The sequence below is a fragment of the Neovison vison genome, chromosome 8, assembly GCF_020171115.1.
Source record: "Neovison vison isolate M4711 chromosome 8, ASM_NN_V1, whole genome shotgun sequence".
NCBI lineage: Eukaryota > Metazoa > Chordata > Mammalia > Carnivora > Mustelidae > Neogale > Neogale vison.
This window is the reverse complement of record NC_058098.1, coordinates 118,470,957-118,490,416: the sequence shown is the minus strand read 5'-3', so window position 1 is coordinate 118,490,416 and position 19,460 is coordinate 118,470,957. Positions and strand designations below refer to the sequence as shown.

Sequence of the window (19,460 nt, the reverse complement as noted above, 5' to 3'; positions counted from 1 at the left end):
CTTATTATAGTCTTTGGCTTAAAATCTAATTGATCTGATATAAGGATTGCCACTCCTGCTTTTTTCTGATGTCCATTAGCATGGTAAATTCTTTTCCACCCCCTCACTTTAAGTCTGGAGGTGTCTTCGGGTTTAAAATGAGTTTCTTGGAGGCAACATATAGATGGGTTTTGTTTTTTTATCCATTCTGATACCCTGTGTCTTTTGATTGGGGCATTTAGCCCGTTAACATTCAGGGTAACTATTGAGAGATATGATTTTAGTGCCATTGTATTGCCTGTAAGGTGACTGTTACTGTATATTGTCTCTGTTCCTTTCTGATCTACCACTTGTAGGCTCTCTCTTTGCTTGGAGGACCCCTTTCAGTATTTCCTGTAGAGCTGGTTTGGTGTTTGCAAATTCTTTCAGTTTTTGTTTATCCTGGAAGCTTTTAATCTCTCCTTCTATTTTCAATGATAGCCTAGCTGGATATAGTATTCTTGGCTGCATGTTTTTCTCGTTTAGTGCTCTGAAAATGTCATGCCAGCTCTTTCTGGCCTGCCAGGTCTCTGTGGATAAGTCAGCTGCCAATCTAATACTTTTACCATTGTATGTTACAGACTTCTTTTCCCGGGCTGCTTTCAGGATTTTCTCTTTGTCACTAAGGCTTATAAATTTTACTATTAGGTGACGGGGTGTGAGCCTTTCTTATTGATTTTGAGGGGCGTTCTCTGAACCTCCTGAATTTTGATGCTCGTTCCCTTTACCATATTGGGGAAATTCTCCCCAATAATTCTCTCCAGTATACCTTCTGCTCCCCTCTCTCTTTCTTCTTCTTCTGGAATCCCAATTATTCTAATGTTGTTTCGTCTTATGGTGTCACTTATCTCTCGAATTCTCCCCTCATGGTCCAGTAGCTGTTTGTCCCTCTTTTGCTCAGCTTCTTTATTCTCTGTCATTTGGTCTTCTATATTGCTAATTCTTTCTTCTGCCTCATTTATCCTAGCAGTGAGAGCCTCCATTTTTGATTGCACCTCATTAATAGCTTTTTTGATTTTAACTTGGTTAGATTTTAGTTCTTCTATTTCTCCAGAAAGGGCTTTTATATCTCTGGAGAGGGTTTCTCTAATATCTTCCATGCCTTTTTCAAGCCCGGCTAGAACCTTGAGAATTGTCATTTTGAACTCTAGATCTGACATATTACCAATGTCTGTATTTATTAGGTCCCTAGCCTTCGGTACTGCCTCTTGTTCTTTTTTTTGTTGTGAATTTTTCCGCCTTGTCATTTTGTCCAGCTAAGAGTATATGAAGGAGCAAGTAAAATACTAAAAGGGTGGCCACAATCCTAGGAAAATATGCTTTAACCAAATCAGAAGAGATCCCAAATCGTGAGGGGGGATTTCTCCCTCCTCACGATTGGGTGAGGGATCTCCTCTGATTGGGATCTCCCAATCTCTTCTGATTGGGATCTCTTCTGATTTGGGGATAAAAGAGGTTCAAAAAGAAAGAAAAAAAAGAAAAAAAAAGGATTAAAAAGAGATTGAATTAAAAATTCAATCAAGAATTTTAAAAAGAATTAAAAAAAAGATTGAAGAGATTGGGATCTCTTCTGATTTGGGGATAAAAAGGTTCAAAAATAAAGAAAAAAAAGAATTAAAAGAAAACGAATAAAGAAAAGTATAATATATATATATATATATTAGATAAACTAGTTAAAAAACGTTAAAAAAAAGGGTAAAAGTTAAAAAAAATTTTAGCAGAAGAAGAGAAAAAAATGAAAAAGAAAAAAATTAAATTAACTGCAAGACTAAAAAATCACAGGGAGAAAGCCATGAGTTCCGTGCTTTGCTTTCTCCTCCTCTGGAGTTCTGCTGCTCTCCTTGGTATTGAAACTGCACTCCTTGGTAGGTGAACTTGGTCTTGCCTGGATTTCTTGTTGATCTTCTGGGGGAGGGGCCTGGTGTAGTGATTCTTAAGTGTCTTTGCCCCAGGCGGAATTGCACCGCCCTTACCAGGGGCCGGGCTGAGTGATCCGCTGGGCTTTGCTTTCAGGAGCTTTTGTTCCCTGAGCGCTTTCCGTAGAGTCCGGAGGACGGGAATACAAATGGCGGCCTCCTGGTCTCCGGCCTGGAGGAGCCGAGAGCCCAGGGCCCCACTCCTCAGTTTATTTTCGCTTTTGTTTCCTTTGCCTTTGGAGACGTATCTTGAAAGAAGTTGCTGTGGCTGATATCGAAGAGATTACTGCCTATGTTCTCCTCTAGGATTCTGATGGATTCCTGTCTCACGTTGAGGTCTTTTATCCATTTCTAGTTTATCTTTGCGTATGGCGTAAGAGAATGGTCGAGTTTCATTCTTCTACATATAGCTGAATACTGGACATTTTAAATAATATTGCAGAATTCTGGTTTCTGATTTCCCCTCTTTGGAGATTGTTGTTGCTTTGTTTGTTTGGTAACCCCTCAGGACTATATCTGTGAAATCTGTTTCTTTTGCAGTGTACAGTCACTGATGTCTCCAGTCACACCCCCTCTCCTCCCCCCGGAGGTTTTAATTTTTAAACTTGTTTCTTATTTGTTGCCTTTGTGTCCACTTAGCTTAATATTCAGCCAAAGATTTTGATAAGTGATTATGCCCAAGTAACTTTACCAGAAAGGCTGTATTCAGGTGTGTCCTGGCTTTTATTTGCTTTATTTTTTTTTTCTGTCATGCCCTCTTACAACTCTTCTGCATATGCATGAGGCTTAGTTGACTGGGAATGTGTGGATGGCTTGGGCCCCATCTGGTTTTGTCGTACATATGTACAACTTCTGATCATTGTGGATTATGTGGAGCGTTTACCAAACCCCTTATGTTTCTTTCACTTCTTTTAACTTTGTCTTAAGGGCATGGTCATGTCTTTAGGATGCACTTCATTTTTGTTGCCTCTGAGCCCTTTCAGCTGATGGCTGTCCAAATCCGTTGGGCCCCCTCTGGCAGTAGCATCCCTTCTGCTGGTTTTCATTGCTTGCCCCACCGTGGTTGAATGACCATTCTGTCTGGCTTTATAGTTGCTTTTCAGGAAGAGGAGTTGTCATCTTCCTTATTCTGTCATATTGAAAGTGAATCTCCAAATACTTTTTTTAGAATATTCTTTTATCCATTGATTTTTATCTTAAATATTTGCTAACTTTGCTTTCATTTTTTTCTGTGAGAAATTAAAAAAAACAACAACAGAATTTCAGTTTAATTGTGAATGCTTCAAAAAATTAAGAATCTGTGTTCATTTTTGTTACTGCTGAGATACTTAGCTAGTGCATCAGTTTCCTCATCTGTAAAGTGGACACAATAATAGTCTTTAACTCAGAGGTTTTTGTGAAGACTAAATGAATTAATTTAAGCATTTAAAATAGTGTCTTACACATAGTTAGTTCTAGGTCAATAACTGTTTTCACATATGTTTCTGTATTTCCCATTTTTTTAAATTAAATTTTCATTTTGTAATACACTGTCAATTTAATTTCTTAATTCTGGAAGATAATGTCACTTTGGCAGCACTGTTTATCTGCCTGTTGAGTGATATTAAAATAAATGAGTTTCTTAACTTAAGTAGTATGTGTTTCTATGTTTATCCATATGCTGTGTACCTATGTTGATAAAATTTTACTACACCGTAGGTGGTGAGCTTCATTTTCTCCAAATTGGAGGAACTTGTGATGATATTGATGAAGCTGATATACTAGTGGATGGATCTCTTTCTAAAGGAATAGAACCATCTTCAGAAGGTTCCAAACCTTTATCAAACCCTTCAAGTCCTGGCATTTCAGGTATGATACTAAGTTTTTAAATGAAATCTTAAAAATGGAAATTCTTGTGATATTTAAAGCTTTCTGAGTCTTTCTTAAATAGCCTTAAACATTCTTTCAGTTTTTACAATCAACTCTTGGTTACTTTGTTGAGGGAGTTCATTTCTTTGTTGCCATTCTGTAGCTAGGCTTGTTTTTATTTATTATTTATTATTTTTTTTTCTGTAGTTGCAGATTGTTGTGAACAGTTAAAATAAAAAATGTTTTTTTGTCCTATGGTAGGTTGGCCAATATTGGTGATGTTACCTGAGAGGTGAAACATTATTTTGGCCATTAATGGGCTTTTAGTCTAGTTAGAGAAAAAACATGAAATAGGGTAACTGAGGGGCACCTGGGTGGCTCAGTTGTTGGCCATTTGCTTTCCGGTCAGGTCGTGGCTCCAGGGCCCTGGGATCGAGCTCTGCTTTGGGTTCCCTGCTCCGTGGGAGGCCTGCTTCTCCCTCTCTCAGTACCCCCTGCCTTTGTTCCTTCTCTCGCTGTCTCTCTGTCAAATAAATAAATAAAATATTTTAAAAAAAGAAAAAGAGGGTAATTGACTAAATAAATATAAGGTCAATGCAGTGGCTGTTACTACTAATACTAGTACTGGAATTGAAAAGCTGAAAAAATATTCTCTCCCTGGGGTAATATATTCAGATACTCATTGCCCCATTGTGCATCGTTAGTTAGGTTTGTTTTTGCCTCTTCTCTGTGTTTCTGTAGTGCCCTCCATAACTACTTTTTCAGAAGAAGTAATAGTTAACATATTACTCCTCCTAAATCTTGGACTTTTATGAAATAACTCTAGTTTTCTTCTCAATGTTTGTTACAATAAACTTGGCATGATTTCTTGAGTGTACAATCCCGTTTCATGCTCTTTACATGTTACCCTCAGCTCTCTTTCCCGTGCTTTATGACTGTAGTCCTTTTGTGCTTCCACAGTGCTCTTATGTTTTACTTAGTCCTTAATTCATTTTGTTACCTAAATTTAGCAATTAAAAGGTTAATAAAATCCAGAGGCACCTGGGTGGCTCAGTGGGTTAAAGCCTCTGCCTTCGGCTGAGGTCATGATCCCAGGGTCCTCAGTGGGGAGCCTGCTTCCCTTCCTCTTTCTCTGGCTGCCTCTCTGCCTTCTTGTGATCTCTGTCTCTCTGTCAAATAAATAAATAAAATATTTTTTTAAAAAGGGGGTTAATAAATCTATAATGCAAAGTGTGTTTGAACTCAGATGTGTTCCAAATAGAAATAATATATAAAGCTGGTATTTGATTTTTATGGACACTTCATATGTGGGTGTTCGATCATTTTTCTTTGCACCAGAGGCAAACCTTTTTAATGATTACCGGTATGATACATGCTAACTTGAGTGACTGTCAGTATAATCTGTACTGTCTTACATGCCAGGATTTTTCAGTGTCAGCACCATTATTGCTGTTTTGGGCTTGATAATTCTGTGTTGTGGGCAGACTGTCCTGGGCTGTATTAGCAGCATCTCTGGCGTCTGTCTACTAGAGTACAGTAGCACAGACAATTACCTCCTTCCAGGTAGCCCTTGGAAGGCAAGATTGTCCCCTGGTTGAGATAAACTGACTCATGTCTCATGCTACAATAAGTCAAGACTTGATTGTCTTGATTAACTATATAGTTTGGTTTAAAAAGCTAATATACTGGATGCTTCTTATTTTATAGGTTGCTGTTATAATGGAAAAGAAATTTATTTGTTAAGATTTTTAAAATTTATTTATTTGAGAGAGAGACAGAGGGAACATGAGCAAGGGGAGGAGCACAGGGAGAGAGAGAAGCCTATTCCCTGCCAAATGGGGAGCCTGACATTGGGCTTGATCCCAAGACCCCTTGATCACAACCTGAGCCAAAGGCAGAAGCTAACTGACTGAGCCACCCAGGAACCCCAAGAATTTTCAGATATAGTCCATAAATACTATTGAGAAAAGATGAATTAGATTGTAAGGAAGTAAATAATATAAAGAAGGGATATTGACATACAGTTCATGTTTACAAACAATATTTAACAGTTTCAGTCTGATTTAAAAAGCTCTAAGCTTTGAGAAGAGGAATGTGATTTGAAATATACTTTTAATTTGATATAACTTAGTATAAATTTTCTTTGAAAATATTCTTAACCTATCAGATTTCATATTTTAATCTTTCTAAAAAACTAATTTTTGTTATAATTTTTGTTATTTGAACAAGGACAACAGCCTTTTTCTAATGTTAGAAATTTCATAGATGTGAGCATATTTTAAGAGAAAACTAATCGCTCTGAAGTAGATTGTTATTCTTTTAATATTGGTATGCCTACAAAATATTCTTAACTATCACAAAAGTAGGAAAAAGTACTGGTGAAGCTTTTGGTTCTGTATGTATTTATCTGCCATCAGTAGAGCTTTGACTTTAAAAGATTTTATTTATTCATTTATTTGTCAGAGAGAGAGAGAGAGATAGAGCAAGAGCGCATGCACAGGCCAGCAGAGTAGCAGGCAGAGGTGGAGAGAGAAGCAGGCTGTCTGCCAAGCAAGGAGCCTGATGCGGGACTCGATCCCAGAACGCTGGGATCATGACCTGAGCCCAAGGCAGCGGCTTAACCGCCACCCAGGCGTCCCAGTATAGTTTTGACTTAAGAAAATTTTTGTATATAAAGTAAAAAAGGGCAGGTGCTATATACTTAATGATATTTTGTTTTGTAAATGATGAAGTCTAAAAGTTACTTACTGATTTGATACAGATTTGGATTGCATTTCACCACTACTTTCATTTCTCTTATTAACTTAGGGCTGGTTAGAGCCCAGCCAGGGCTCTTCTAACAAGTTGAGTTTGGGTTTCTCCAGTAAGGAGTATCCTCTCTATAATTTATAATATTTAAGATGGCTTTTTATTATGCCCGTTATGTAGTTAGTGCTAGTTACTTTATTTGTATTTGGATATCTGAGCTCATATTAATAGCTCTCAGGATATTTGGCAAGTATTATAATTGACTAGACAGAAAACGTGAATTAAAACTAATTTTTAAAACCTGTTTCAAATTCTGTATTCACTGTTGTTAAGGAGTTGATTTATTGGTGGACCAGCCATTTACCCTTGACATCTTGACATCTCTAGTGGAGCTAACACGCTTTGAGACTTTAACTCCACGGTTTTCAGCTACTGTTCCTCCATGCTGGGTAGAAGTTCAACAAGAACAGCAGCAAAGGAGGCATCCTCAACACTTGCATCAGCAACACCATGGAGATGCTGCTCAGCATACTAGAACTTGGAAACTACAGACTGACGGGTAAGATATTCTTCTAAGGTATTTGATTTTAAGTCCATGTTATGTATTTGTTAGAAACAATGTAGAATTCTTAGATATAGTATTGTTTCTCTTAACTTTGTATATTAATAACTGTTCCTTTGTCACCTCAATTTTGGAGATTTCTGTATTCTTAGTTGTAGATAAAATAGAATAGCCTGCCATTGCAGTTAGTTTGGACATTCAGCACACAGGTTCATTTAACAGACGTTTATTTATTTATTTTTATTTTTATTTTAAAAATTTAAATTGAATTAATATAGAGTGTTATTAATTTCCAAGGTCGAGTTCAGTGATTCCTCAGTCTTCTATGATAGCAGTGCTTATCACATCACATGCCCTCCTTAATGTCCATCCCCGTATTATCCCACTCCCCCTATTTTGTTGTTGTTGTTTTTTAAGATTTTATTTATTTATTTGATAGCAAGAGTACAGGTAGGGGGATCGGCAGACAGAGGGAGGAGCAGGTGACCTCCTGAGCGAGGAGCCCAATGTGGGACTCGATCCCAGAACCCTGAAATCATGACCTGAGCCGAAAGTAGACGCTTAACTGCTGAGCCTCCCAGGCGTTCCTAGTTTTTTTTTTTTTTTTTTTTAAGGTTTTATTTATTTGGTAGAGAGAAAGCATAAGCAGAGAGAGAAGCAGGGAGCCAAATGTGGGGTTCAACTCCAGGACCCTGGGATCATGATCTGAGCTGAAGGCAGACACTTAACTGACTGAGCCAACCAGGCACCCCTTTACAGAGATTTAAATAGTGGTTTTGTGCAGGCGCCTGTAGGCACTAGTAATATAGCTGTCATTGGAATTTACAATATTTTGGGGATAGAAAGACAGTAAGCCAATATGCCACGTAGTCATAAAAGTTATGAAATATGATAAAAGAATATGGTGTCAGAGTAGTTGCTGGGTATGTACCTGTGTGCAAGGGTGAGACAGAGAGAAAATGTGTATGATACTTCTAAGATTTTATTTATTTATTTGAGAGAGAGAGAAAGAGAGAGCAAGCATGAGCATGGGTAGGGGCAGAGGGAGAAGCAGACTCCCTGCTGAGCAAGGAGCCCGACACGGGGCTCCATCCTAAGACCTGGGGATCACACCTGAGCCAAAAGCAGATGCTTAACTGACTGAGCCACCCAGATGCCCCAGTCTGGTACTTTCTATGTAAGGGGCCAGGAAGACCTCCATGAAGACATTAATTCTGAGGTAATAATAAGTACAAAGACCCTGAGGAGGATGTTTTATGATTTCTGGCGAGAGCAAGAAAACCAGTGTTGCTGGAGTGAGTAAGGCTAGGAGAGAGTGGGAGGAGGCCAGGTCAAAAGAGGTAGCTGGTCACCAGAAGACAAGTGTCTTTATAGGCCATAGTGAGATTTTTATGTGGTATAAGATTAGGAAAATATTAAAGAGTTTTGGATACAGGAATAATTTTTATATATTAGAAGGCTATAGTAGGACTACTGTGATGACAATAGGTGATGAGTGGTTGTGTGTGTTGGAGGACAGTGATAGAAGTGAGGGGTCTAGTTTGGATACTATTACAGTTTATTGATGGTAGTTTGGACTGTGCTGTCCGTTGTTGGAGGTAGTGAAAAGAGTGGTCAGATTCTGGATGTAATTTGGAGAAGAAAGAGTAGTATATGCTGATGTATTGAACATCTGGTGTGAGAAGAGACAAGGATGACTAAGATTTTGGATTGAGCTGACTGAAAAAAATAAGAGTTTCTGTTTACTGAGATGGGAGTGGGCAATTAAGTTTGGCTTATGATAAATTGGAGATGTCTGGTAGACTTTTTTTTTTAAAGATTTTATTTATTCATTTGACAGAGATCACAAGCAGGCAGAGAGAGGCGGGGTAATCAGGCTCCCCACTGAGCAGAGAGCCCGACGTGGGGCTCAGTCCCAGGACCCTGGGATCACGACCCGAGCCAAAGGCAGAGGCTTTAACCCACTGAGCCACCCGGGTGCCCCTCTGGTAGACATGTTTTAAAGAGATTTTATTTATTCACTTGACAGAGATGGCGAGACCAGGAAAACAAGCAGGGGGAGTCGGAGAGGGAAAGCAGGCTTCCCGCTGAGCAGGGAGTCTGTTGCAGGGCTGGATCGCAGAACCCTGGGATCACCACCTGAGCTGAAGGCAGATGCCCAGGGACTGACCACCCAGGCACCCTATCTGGTAGACATTGAATGAGTCTGGAAATTAGTGGAGTATGGTTTGGAGATTTTTATTTTTCTACCTTTATATATTTAAAATCAGAATAGACATGTTTAAGAAATAGAAGTTCTTACTTTACAATGCAGATTCCTAGGATCCCACTCATAGATTTGGGCTAGGGCTCAGGAATCTGCGGATAATCATGCTAATAGTCCCTAGTATCAGGAACAGTGTTTATTGGAATGTTCAGTTCCCAAGATAGATTTCTAAGGTAAGATCAGTTATTGCCCTGAGTTTAACCTCTCTTTTGGAAGCTGATCCCATTGAGAAGCATTGAATTTTGTAGGAGGCTACATGTCAGAGTATGAAAAGTGTTATTAAGGATAATATGCTTTTGGCCAAAGAAAGACTTTTGCTGTATTTAGCATTTTTCCCCTTATTTGACAGCAACAGCTGGGATGAGCATGTATTTGAATTGGTTCTACCTAAAGCTTGTATGGTTGGACACGTGGACTTCAAATTTGTTTTGAACTCAAACATCACCAATATTCCACAGATACAAGTGACACTGCTGAAAAATAAAGCTCCGGGCTTAGGGAAAGTCAATGGTGAGAATGAATCAAAATTTATATTTGAAGATTTTGCAATTGATTTCTTTAAAAAACTGATTTTCCAACTTGACCGTCTAGGTTTCATGTCCCTCCCTTGCCTCCCCCCTCCTCTCCACTTTATCCTCCACCCGTATACTTCTTTGCTCTGCTTTTGGTAGTTTTACTTAGAAGAGTTAATTCTAGAGTATTTTAGAGGTTTTAGTAGCTCAGTACTATATAGAATTGCATAAACTGGAGTAATTTAATTTTGCTATTTAGGAAATTCAGTTGGTTCTCTTTTGAATTAGTTTCACTGTCATCATTCCTAGACATACACATTTTCTTCCTAAGAAGTTCTCCTAAGCAGAGACTTGACTGGGAAAAGAACTTTGTTAATGGAAGTCACATATTCTTTTAAGATCATTGGTAAAACCCAGCCTTTCATGTAGTACAGAAACACACCCAGAAATACACCCAACTTTATTTACTTTTCTTACAAGTTCAGAATTTGATAATACTGAGTTATTTAAATAGATTGTATACATTTAGTATGTTGCGAACTAGACATACTCATCAGTGTTTTCTCCTTAAGAGCTTAATTTAAAAGACTGGGGATAACTTCAGAGTAAAATGGCTGCTTTCTATCAGGGAAGAGAAACAGTGAACCCTGAAAAATTTGTTTTCACAATACAGTTATATGTGTTTGTGTATATGTGTGTGTTTGTGTGTGTGTGTGTGGTCCATTCTTTTGAATCATGGCAGATTCTGATTTAATTGGGCGTAGGGCTTAGACATTGGTATTTTTAAAATTTTGCAGGTGCTTATACTCTGCAGTCTAGGGTAAGAACTTCTAGTTTAGTTGCCAGCAAATTATTTCTCAGGTGAATATTTAGTACCATTTAAAGAGAGAGGAGTGTATGAAATGATTAAAGGAATCTAATTTTTTTTTCTTCTTCTGAAAACCATTTTGTAGCATCTGTGATAATCACAGTAGTTCCCAATTTAACAGAAAATTTTAGAATTTCAGGCACATAAATTATTGATATTAAGCAAAATTAAGTTTACTAATATTTTTATCCTCTAGAAACAGCAGTAGATAGGCAGATCACCTTTCCTTTGTCTCCAGCTCTTAACATTGAAGTGGAACAAAATGGGAAACCGTCCCTGGTTGATTTGAATGAAGAAATGCAGCACATGGATGTAGAGGAATCACAGTGTGAGTTAAATTATAGAGCTGTTGTCCATGACAGTAAAAGGAGTAGTGATCCAAATGCATCATGTTGGGCAGAGATTTCCTTATGGCTTGCAAAAACTTGGTTTTAAAAACACAATTAAAAAATAACCTATAATTCTGCTTTGGCAATATGCTTTAACTTTCAGCTCATCTTTCTGAACACAGCTGCGCTAATACTCGCATTCTTTTTTTTTAATATCTTGGGATTTAAAATCATGTCATGGTTTTATATTTTTTGATGATCAAGGTGAATGTAAATAATATGGGAATGGAAAGCAACATATATCAGATATTTGAAAATATATCATATCTTTGATTATAGTTATTAGTATGATAGTGAATTCTTATTTGAACATTCTAAGTATGGTATTTTGTGTGGTTGTATGGGATGGATATTTGCTTATTTCATATTTTTAAATTATAAACTAATTTAAAAGAAAATATGTATTTTTTCTTTTTAGGTCTTAGATTATGTCCATTTTTAGAAGATCATAAAGAAGACATTCTGTGTGGACCAGTATGGCTTGCTAGTGGCCTTGATCTATCAGGGCATGCTGGGATGTTGACATTAACAAGCCCCAAACTTGTTAAAGGTAAAGTAACATATTTTACAAAAGCAGAATAAATAATACCACAATTAGAAAAATAGATTTTTTTGTTTTAAACTGATCTCAGAAAGGTAAGATTTTATTTTGTTTGGGACTTACATGAACAGTTCCATCAGTGTCCTGGTAGCTGAGTTCATTTCCTCTCAGAAGTGACCATATTTTTATGTGAAACTTCTCATACTACTTGCTGTGTTTTGGAGGTCTCAGGGCTTTTGTGAGAAGGCAATTAAAAAAGTGAATATATGATAATTTAATGTGAAATCACAGAGCTTTTTTGAACCAGCTGACGTGTTCTGGCATGGTTGGTTGGCTTTCCCATCAACTTAGAGTCCTGTGTCTTTAGTTGTATATTGTTAGAATATTTTCTCTTAAGAGGGTTTTTATAGAAGAGTTTTCATAATATCAAATGTAATTATTAGAGTGTCTAACATAAACACATTATAATTAGTGTATAAAATAATAGGCTATTATGTAGAGGATTGCTATCGCAGTAGTAGGACTTTTATATATCAGCTTTTGTATCCCAGGGTAAATTTAAAAAGCCAACAAACGAAACACCTAGTTCCATTATTGAAGTTATTTTGGAGGTGGGTGGGATGTGCAGTTCTTCCTCAAACCAGGAAAATACCTGACCACCCTTATAACAATTATTTTAATTTGAATATATTCCCTTCATATTATTGTCCACATTTATGTATTTACCTTTCGTTGCAGACATATGTACAAGTTTTAATGTGCTCTCTTGACTACACCTCATTCATTTATTAAGTTTACGAGATCCTTTAGTATGTTATGCTGCTTACTGGGGTATAGCAGTCCGCAAGACAAAATTTCTCATATTGCTGAAAGTATAAGTTACTTTTGTTGAATGAGAATGTGAAACTTAAATTTGTATATGAAAATAAAGATGTTGGCTTTGACAAAATGGAGGGTGCAAATAAAGGACATTCATTTCCAAAGACTCAGTTTAAAAGTATTAATTTTTCTAGCATTTACCAAGAATGATTTTTTTTTCTTACCAAATTTTCAAAAATCTTTAGAACTGGAGAAAATGATGGCTAAATTTTTAGACAAAAAGGATGATATGGATCAAAGAAGTTTGGAGAAAGAAAACAGAGGGAGAGGGTCTTGTCAGGTAGCAGAGCATAGAAAAATAATACAGCAATAAGGAGAGTATAACAGTGTAATGCTAGCACAGTAGGCTGGCCAGTCACTGGGCAACAACAAAGGTAGCGTTTAGAATTAGAGAAAGATTTAATACCTGCAAGGTACCAATAGGCTGATGGTTTACTGGTAAGTGTGTTAATTTGAGGGTATTTTTATAGTATATTTTACTTATGGATTGTGTGGTATGATCTTACTTTAGTTAAAAGAATATAAAATGTTCTGGTGGTAATAACCAATATTTATTGAGTGCTGTCTTTGAGTCAGGCACACTTGTGTTTTAGTTGTCTTTGAGGTCGTTTCTGTTTTTACTCCCATTTTACATTTGAAAGAACCAAACCACAGGAGATTGATTTGTCACATGCTGATAAATGGCAGATCCCTTATTCAAATCCAGGTAGTGACTCCATAGCCTGTGCCTTGTCATCTGTTAATATCACAGTGCTTACATACGTGTGTGTGCAAATATATGTGTGCATGCATAAAAAGACTAGATGGATTCACATGATGGTACCATTATTAGCTACGGATAGTGCCTTAAAGATAGTTCTTTTGTGTCTGTTTTTCTGTAGTTCACAAAATGTCTGTTATTAAAATGAATAATTTCATTGGGGGAAAATATGCCAAATGTTTGTAACTATTAGTCAGAATTTTCTGTCTTATGGTGTTTGTACAACTCCTGTGCTTTTTGTTCTTTTGCTGCCAAACATATGAAGGTTATTCAGTGATTATACGTAAACGGTGTAATTTGAAAATCCCAATCAAGCGTAAAATTTCTTGTGGAATTAACTTGCTCTACGAAGATGAAAAATTATTTGGTCTTTTGGTGATTAAGTTATTTTTCCCATTCTGTGCTGCTCCTCAGGTATGGCAGGAGGAAAATATCGTTCCTTTTTAATCCACGTCAAGGCAGTGAATGAAAGAGGAACAGATGAGATCTGTAATGGTGGCATACGCCCTGTAGTAAGACTTCCATCCCTAAAACACCAGAGTAACAAGGGTTATTCACTTGCTTCACTCCTGGCAAAAGTCGCAGCAGGCAAGGTATGAAGCTTTGTCATTTTGAACCACAACAATGCTGTTACAAACATGGATAAGATTTGACACACAATTGGAAGTAGTATGACCCTTCATTGGTTTTTCAATAGACACTTGGTTTTGTTCATAATTTTTTTTCCAGTGATTTTAAAAGTGTAATTAAGAATGTATTTCACATTAACTGCAAGCAAATGTTTATAAAGTTATACTTAGGAGAGAGTAATTGTTAGCAGATACTTCACTTTATAATTATTTTAGGCCATAATATTTAATTAGGTTTTAGAGTCTATGTCTGTGTATTTTACTGGTAACTCACCACCGTTTTTTTTTGTTTTGTTTTGTTTTTTCTTTGTAAAATTTGGGAGAATGCAGGAAGGGAAGCTGGGGAATAATGTTAGAGATAAATTTTAATTCCAGGGTTGATTTTCTACAAGTAGCTGTGTACCATGCAGTCTCTGCATAATTGTCTGATCTTGGATTTTCCTGAACTCTGGAGATTTTTGTTTCTCTATCATCATTATAAGCAACAATAGCAATATCAGTAACACCAATCATCTTATATTTGTATAGGTCTTCCAATTTTTCAAGGACTTCTGTGTACTTTATCTGATTTAATCCTCAAAATAACTCAGAGGTAGGCAGAGCAGGTGCTACTATTGTCTCCATTTTTCATACTGAAAGTGAGTGAACCTTAGAGATTGGGGAACGGTCATATTTCATATTGCTTATAAGTGTTGTGGCTGGGACTTGGTCTCAGGACTTTGGCTTTCTAATCTTTAATCATTGGGTTATTGCTTTTAAAACAGTGACTTCGTTTTTTCCCCCCGTTATAGTCTGGGGGAAGTTAGTCATTTACTGAATATGAGGGTAAAAGCTGTCATTTTAATTTGATATATATGTTTTGATAGTCATAATTCAGTTATTTTCTTTTTAAAGAACTTTAAATAGTAAATACTTTTTTAGTTTCATTTGTTTGTTCATTGAGTTATTTCATTTTATATGTTTAGGAAAAATCATCTAATGTTAAGAATGAAAATGCAGGTGGTGCCCGCAAATCTGAGAACCTCCGGGGCTGTGACTTACTGCAAGAGGTCTCAGTCACCATTCGAAGATTTAAGAAAACTTCAATTTCTAAAGAAAGGTAACCTCATTTCTTTCTCCTACTATTCTTATAGTAATAAATGTATGAAGGAAGAATTCTAGTAAATACACACACGAAATTTTTTTTTTTTTTAAGATTTTATTTATTTATTTGATAGAGAGATATCCCAAGTAGGCAGAGAGGCAGGCAGAGAGAAAGAGGAGGAAGCAGGCTCCCTGCTGAGCAGAGAGCCCGATGCGGGACTCGATCCCAGGACCCTGAGATCATGACCTGAGCCGAAGGCAGCGCCTTAACCCACTGCGCCACCCAGGTGCCCACACATGAAATTTTTTAAGTCTTGAAAATTTTGGTTTGCTTTTCATTTTACTTAAAGTACTTATAATCTCAGTGAAGGTATGAATTACCTTTCTACTTGATTGGTTTATCCCTGGTATATATACAGTGCTTTGGAGTGTACCAGGAATATTGTATTCGTACAAATTGTATTTATATAAATAATGGTATTTGTAGAACAAGGAAAGGAATATAATTTGAAGTTTTATTCACTCTTTGTCAGAATATGTTATTAAACTTAATTTCTCTCTCTTTTATTTTTTAAGAGGGAAAGTGCACATTGCGGGGAAAGTGGGGGAGAGGCAGAAGGAGAAGTAGACTCCCTGCTGAGCAGGGAGCCCCTTGTAGGACTTGATCCCAGGATCCTGGGATCCTGAGCCAAAGGCAGACGCTTAACTAACTGAGCCACCTAGGCACCGCGAACTTAATTTCTTTTAAAACTTTGTCTAAACCAAGTATTGCTTATGTGCTCTTTTAAATCTTTTAATACCATTAGATTAGGAGATTAACATGCCATTGTAATATTTAATTTTCAAAAATAATATTTTTAATTATGATAGTCATGATTCACAATAAAACACATGACCAACCAGGTTGTAATAGCTTTAGTCTAACTGTTCTAGTTTGGTTGTTAATGTATTTATATTTTCTTTTTTTAGAGTGCAACGATGTGCTATGTTACAGTTTTCAGAATTTCATGAGAAGCTTCTTAACACTCTTTGTAGAAAAGCAGATGATGGCCAAATCACAGAGCATGCCCAGAGCCTTGTGTTGGATGCCCTTTGTTGGTTAGCTGGAGTACATTCGAATGGACCTGGAAGGTTAATAATGAAGATTTTACTTACCACAGATGATTGTCCTTTGGATGTTATAAGTAGAAGTTCAAGATGAGTCTGAGTGTTTGCTATTGTTTTGCAGTTCCAAAGAGGGAAACGAGAGCCTGCTTTTAAAAACACGAAAATGTCTTTCTGACATCGTGCGTGTCTGCTTCTTTGAGGCAGGACGAAGCATAGCCCATAAGTGTGCCCGATTTCTAGCCTTGTGCATTAGGTTGGTGTTTTTTTTGTTGTTGTTGAAAGTCCAGTTGGAAGGTGCACTTGCAGTTCGGCAGGTGATGACTGTGTCTGTAGTGTAATTTGCTACTTGTTGAATGAATCTGTAACAAGAGGATTTTAAAAAGTTGATAAGGGTATTGAGATTCTAAGAAAGAATTTAAGGTTTTTAGGAGAAAATGTCATATTGTATATGTCTTTTTTTTTTAAGATTTTTGAAAAGATTTTATTTATTAATATATTTATTTAGAGAGAAGCATCCATGAGTGGGGGAAGGGACAAAGGGAGAGGGAGAGAGAGAATCTAAAGCAGACTCCCTGCTAAGTGCAGAGCCTGATGAAGGGCTTGATCTCACCACCCTGATATCATTAACTGAGCTGAAATCAAGAGTTGAATGCTTGACTGACAGCCATCCAGGCACCCCTTAATGAAAGTAGTCTAAATAGGCTTCTTTGCCTATTAGTAGTAGTTTGGGGAGTTTGATAAAGGGAGCCCTTCCTTCAGTTTTATTTTTATCTTCCCTGTTTGTCTTTGGATTCTTGTCCTAAGGCCTTCTTCCCTCTTACATGACAGTCTTACCAGGCTTATTTGTAATATCGTGCAGACCTTTTTTCTTGATCCTGAGACTTAAACCATCTAGTAAATGTTTAAAAACTGATAATTAGTATTGAGTATATGTGCTTATTAGCCCTTTTTTGGTTAAGAAAACCATTACAAAGTTCCTTAGTATAATTAGTCTCTGTTATCTTTCTGTGTGTATATAGAGCTTTAGGGCAAATTTTTCTTGTACTCTCTTTGAATACATTTTAAAGGGTTTTCTTAGCTACTACTACACCATGTTTAGGATTGACTTTAGATATTGACTGATATATTCACATTTTTTTTTTTTTTAATTTTTTCAGTAATGGCAAATGTGACCCATGTCAACCAGGATTTGGATCTGTTCTGTTGAAGGCCTTACTTGATAATATGTCATTTTTACCCGCAGCAGCAACTGGTGGTATGTGAAATTAGTTTAATCACAAATAGCAGTAGTCATAGGAAATATCTCACAATATATTCAGCATTATTTAGTAAGTAGTTTTTTCCTTGGTTATTCCCCTTTTTTCTAAGGAGTTAATAAATTGTGATTTATCAGATGGGCAGATATTCTGTTCAATAGTACTGCCTGGAAAAAGTGGGAGAGTTAAGTAAATAGCAAGTCCTCTTACTCATATATTTTCTATATTTCATTAAAAGTATTGAGTTGTTTGTTCACTGACTGACTATAGATCAGATACCACACATTTGTTAAAATTCCAGCAAGTGCCAGAGAGATGACATAAGTAGAATGCTCCATGCATGTATTATGTGTGATTGGTAGGCACTTTGGCAAACTAGAACTCTCTAGAAGGGGCCAGTAGGTTTTTTCAGCACCTGAAGACTATAGAAATAGCATTCAAGAGTGAATGTGGTATTAAATAAAAGGAAGGAATGTAGTTATCAAGTAGCACTTTACAAAGCAGTCCCCTAAAATAACACATATATGAAGTAATGACTTATTTAAAAATAATTAAAAATATTCTTAATACTGTTTTGTTGTTATTATAAAGAGCTACTAATTTGTCCTTCTTAACTGATGTTATCTTTCTAGACATTTCTTACAGTCTTTTGTTTAAAAAATAATGAATTTTATTCAACAAGGATTATATATTTCACAAGGATTTGATCTTTATGGTATTGTAGAAAAAGAGCCTACTCAAAGTTAGTTGATAAATGGTTATTTTAATATCTTAATTTAGATAAAGAATCTGTATTTACCTTGGACATAAATTGGGTGGAGCTATTAACTCTGTGTTATATAGAGTAGAATATTTTGGACCCAATTGCTTACTCTAATAGTCTTGGAATTTAAAATAGATTTTTGGGGATATTTTTAGAAGTAGGATGCTTAAATTCTGGGGTGTACTTAGTACTTTGAGATCTCCTATTTTATTAAAATACATCATATATCATAATAATAAAATACATCATGATGGTCATCTTTTAACCGTGTTGGTTTGTATCTGACTGGCAGTAGAGCGTAACTATGCTCACTTTGCCAGTGTGTTATTTGTACGTCATAGCCATCCATTGTTTTTGAAAATTTCAGTATGAACCAAACAGTATTTCAGGAAGGATGGCTTGGAAGACCTGACATCTCTATACTTTTCCACCTATTCTAAAATGTCCCTCTGAGTCATATCAAGTTATTGAAAACCTAAATGACTAGGTTGACTTATATACTCCTTAAAAATATATATTTCAAATTCTCTGTCACTGTCCTCTTAGTGTCCTCCAAGGAATTGGTCCATTCTTTATAAGTTGTTTTGTAAGGGGACTTACTGATAAATATGTGATCTGAAGTTCTCTTAGAGAACAATGAGGAAAAGAAACATTGATTTGTTTTTGTTGTTTTCAGGTTCTGTCTATTGGTATTTTGTCTTACTAAATTATGTTAAAGATGAAGATTTGGCTGGGTGCAGTACATCTTGTGCATCTCTGCTGACGGCTGTGTCCAAACAGTTGCAGGACAGACTAACACCAATGGAAGCTTTACTTCAGACAAGGTATTTTCATATACGTAGTGACTAACAATGGGCCTTTCAGGTTATGATACCAGCTTTGCACTGAACTCTCTATGTATTTGCTTGCAAAAATAAATTATGCATTTCCTTTTTCTAAATATTAGCTTAAAGTTTTCTTTAATTCCTTTTAACTGTTTTGAAGATCCTGAAAATGGTTATTCAGAGGGCTAATTATGTTAAAGTACTTAAAAGTGCTATTTCTTGCTAAGAAGAAGCAGTTAAGATAATTTCTTTCTCAGATGAAACCAGAGAGGGAGACAAACCGTAAGAGACTCTTAATCTCAGGAAACAAGCTGAGGGTTGCTGGAAGGGAGTGGGGTGGTTGGTGGTGGACATTGGGGAGGGTATGGGCTATGGTGAGAAAAAATTAAAAGGCAGAAAGAAAGATAATTTGTTTCTCTATTGTTTGAATTTTGTGGTTGGAGTTATGTAAATCACTTACTGGTCTTAACCAGTATTCTTCATCTGCTGGT

The 19,460-nt window shown here is 36.5% G+C and overlaps 1 protein-coding gene across 7 annotated transcripts in view; it reads left to right on the top strand.

The window, feature by feature from the left end:
* The window catches only part of BIRC6 (baculoviral IAP repeat containing 6), a 233,083-nt gene that overhangs the window by 72,035 nt on the left and 141,588 nt on the right, over positions 1-19,460 (top strand). For 3 of the 7 annotated variants that reach the window (XR_006386023.1, XM_044261802.1, XM_044261801.1), the window contains exons 11-21: positions 3,633-3,782; positions 6,864-7,089; positions 9,708-9,868; positions 10,977-11,066; positions 11,546-11,677; positions 13,722-13,900; positions 14,902-15,035; positions 15,989-16,150; positions 16,248-16,379; positions 17,284-17,381; positions 18,822-18,969. Coding sequence is in view for 6 of the 7 variants with exons in the window: in XM_044261802.1 (XP_044117737.1) it covers positions 3,633-3,782; positions 6,864-7,089; positions 9,708-9,868; positions 10,977-11,066; positions 11,546-11,677; positions 13,722-13,900; positions 14,902-15,035; positions 15,989-16,150; positions 16,248-16,379; positions 17,284-17,381; positions 18,822-18,969 (1,612 nt within the window). In the remaining variant the exon portion in view is untranslated. Of the gene's footprint in view, positions 1-3,632; positions 3,783-6,863; positions 7,090-9,707; positions 9,869-10,934; positions 11,067-11,545; positions 11,678-13,721; positions 13,901-14,901; positions 15,036-15,988; positions 16,151-16,247; positions 16,380-17,283; positions 17,382-18,821; positions 18,970-19,460 lie in introns of all 7 variants that reach the window. The other 4 variants (XM_044261800.1, XM_044261804.1, XM_044261803.1 and 1 more) reach the window with 2 other exon arrangements.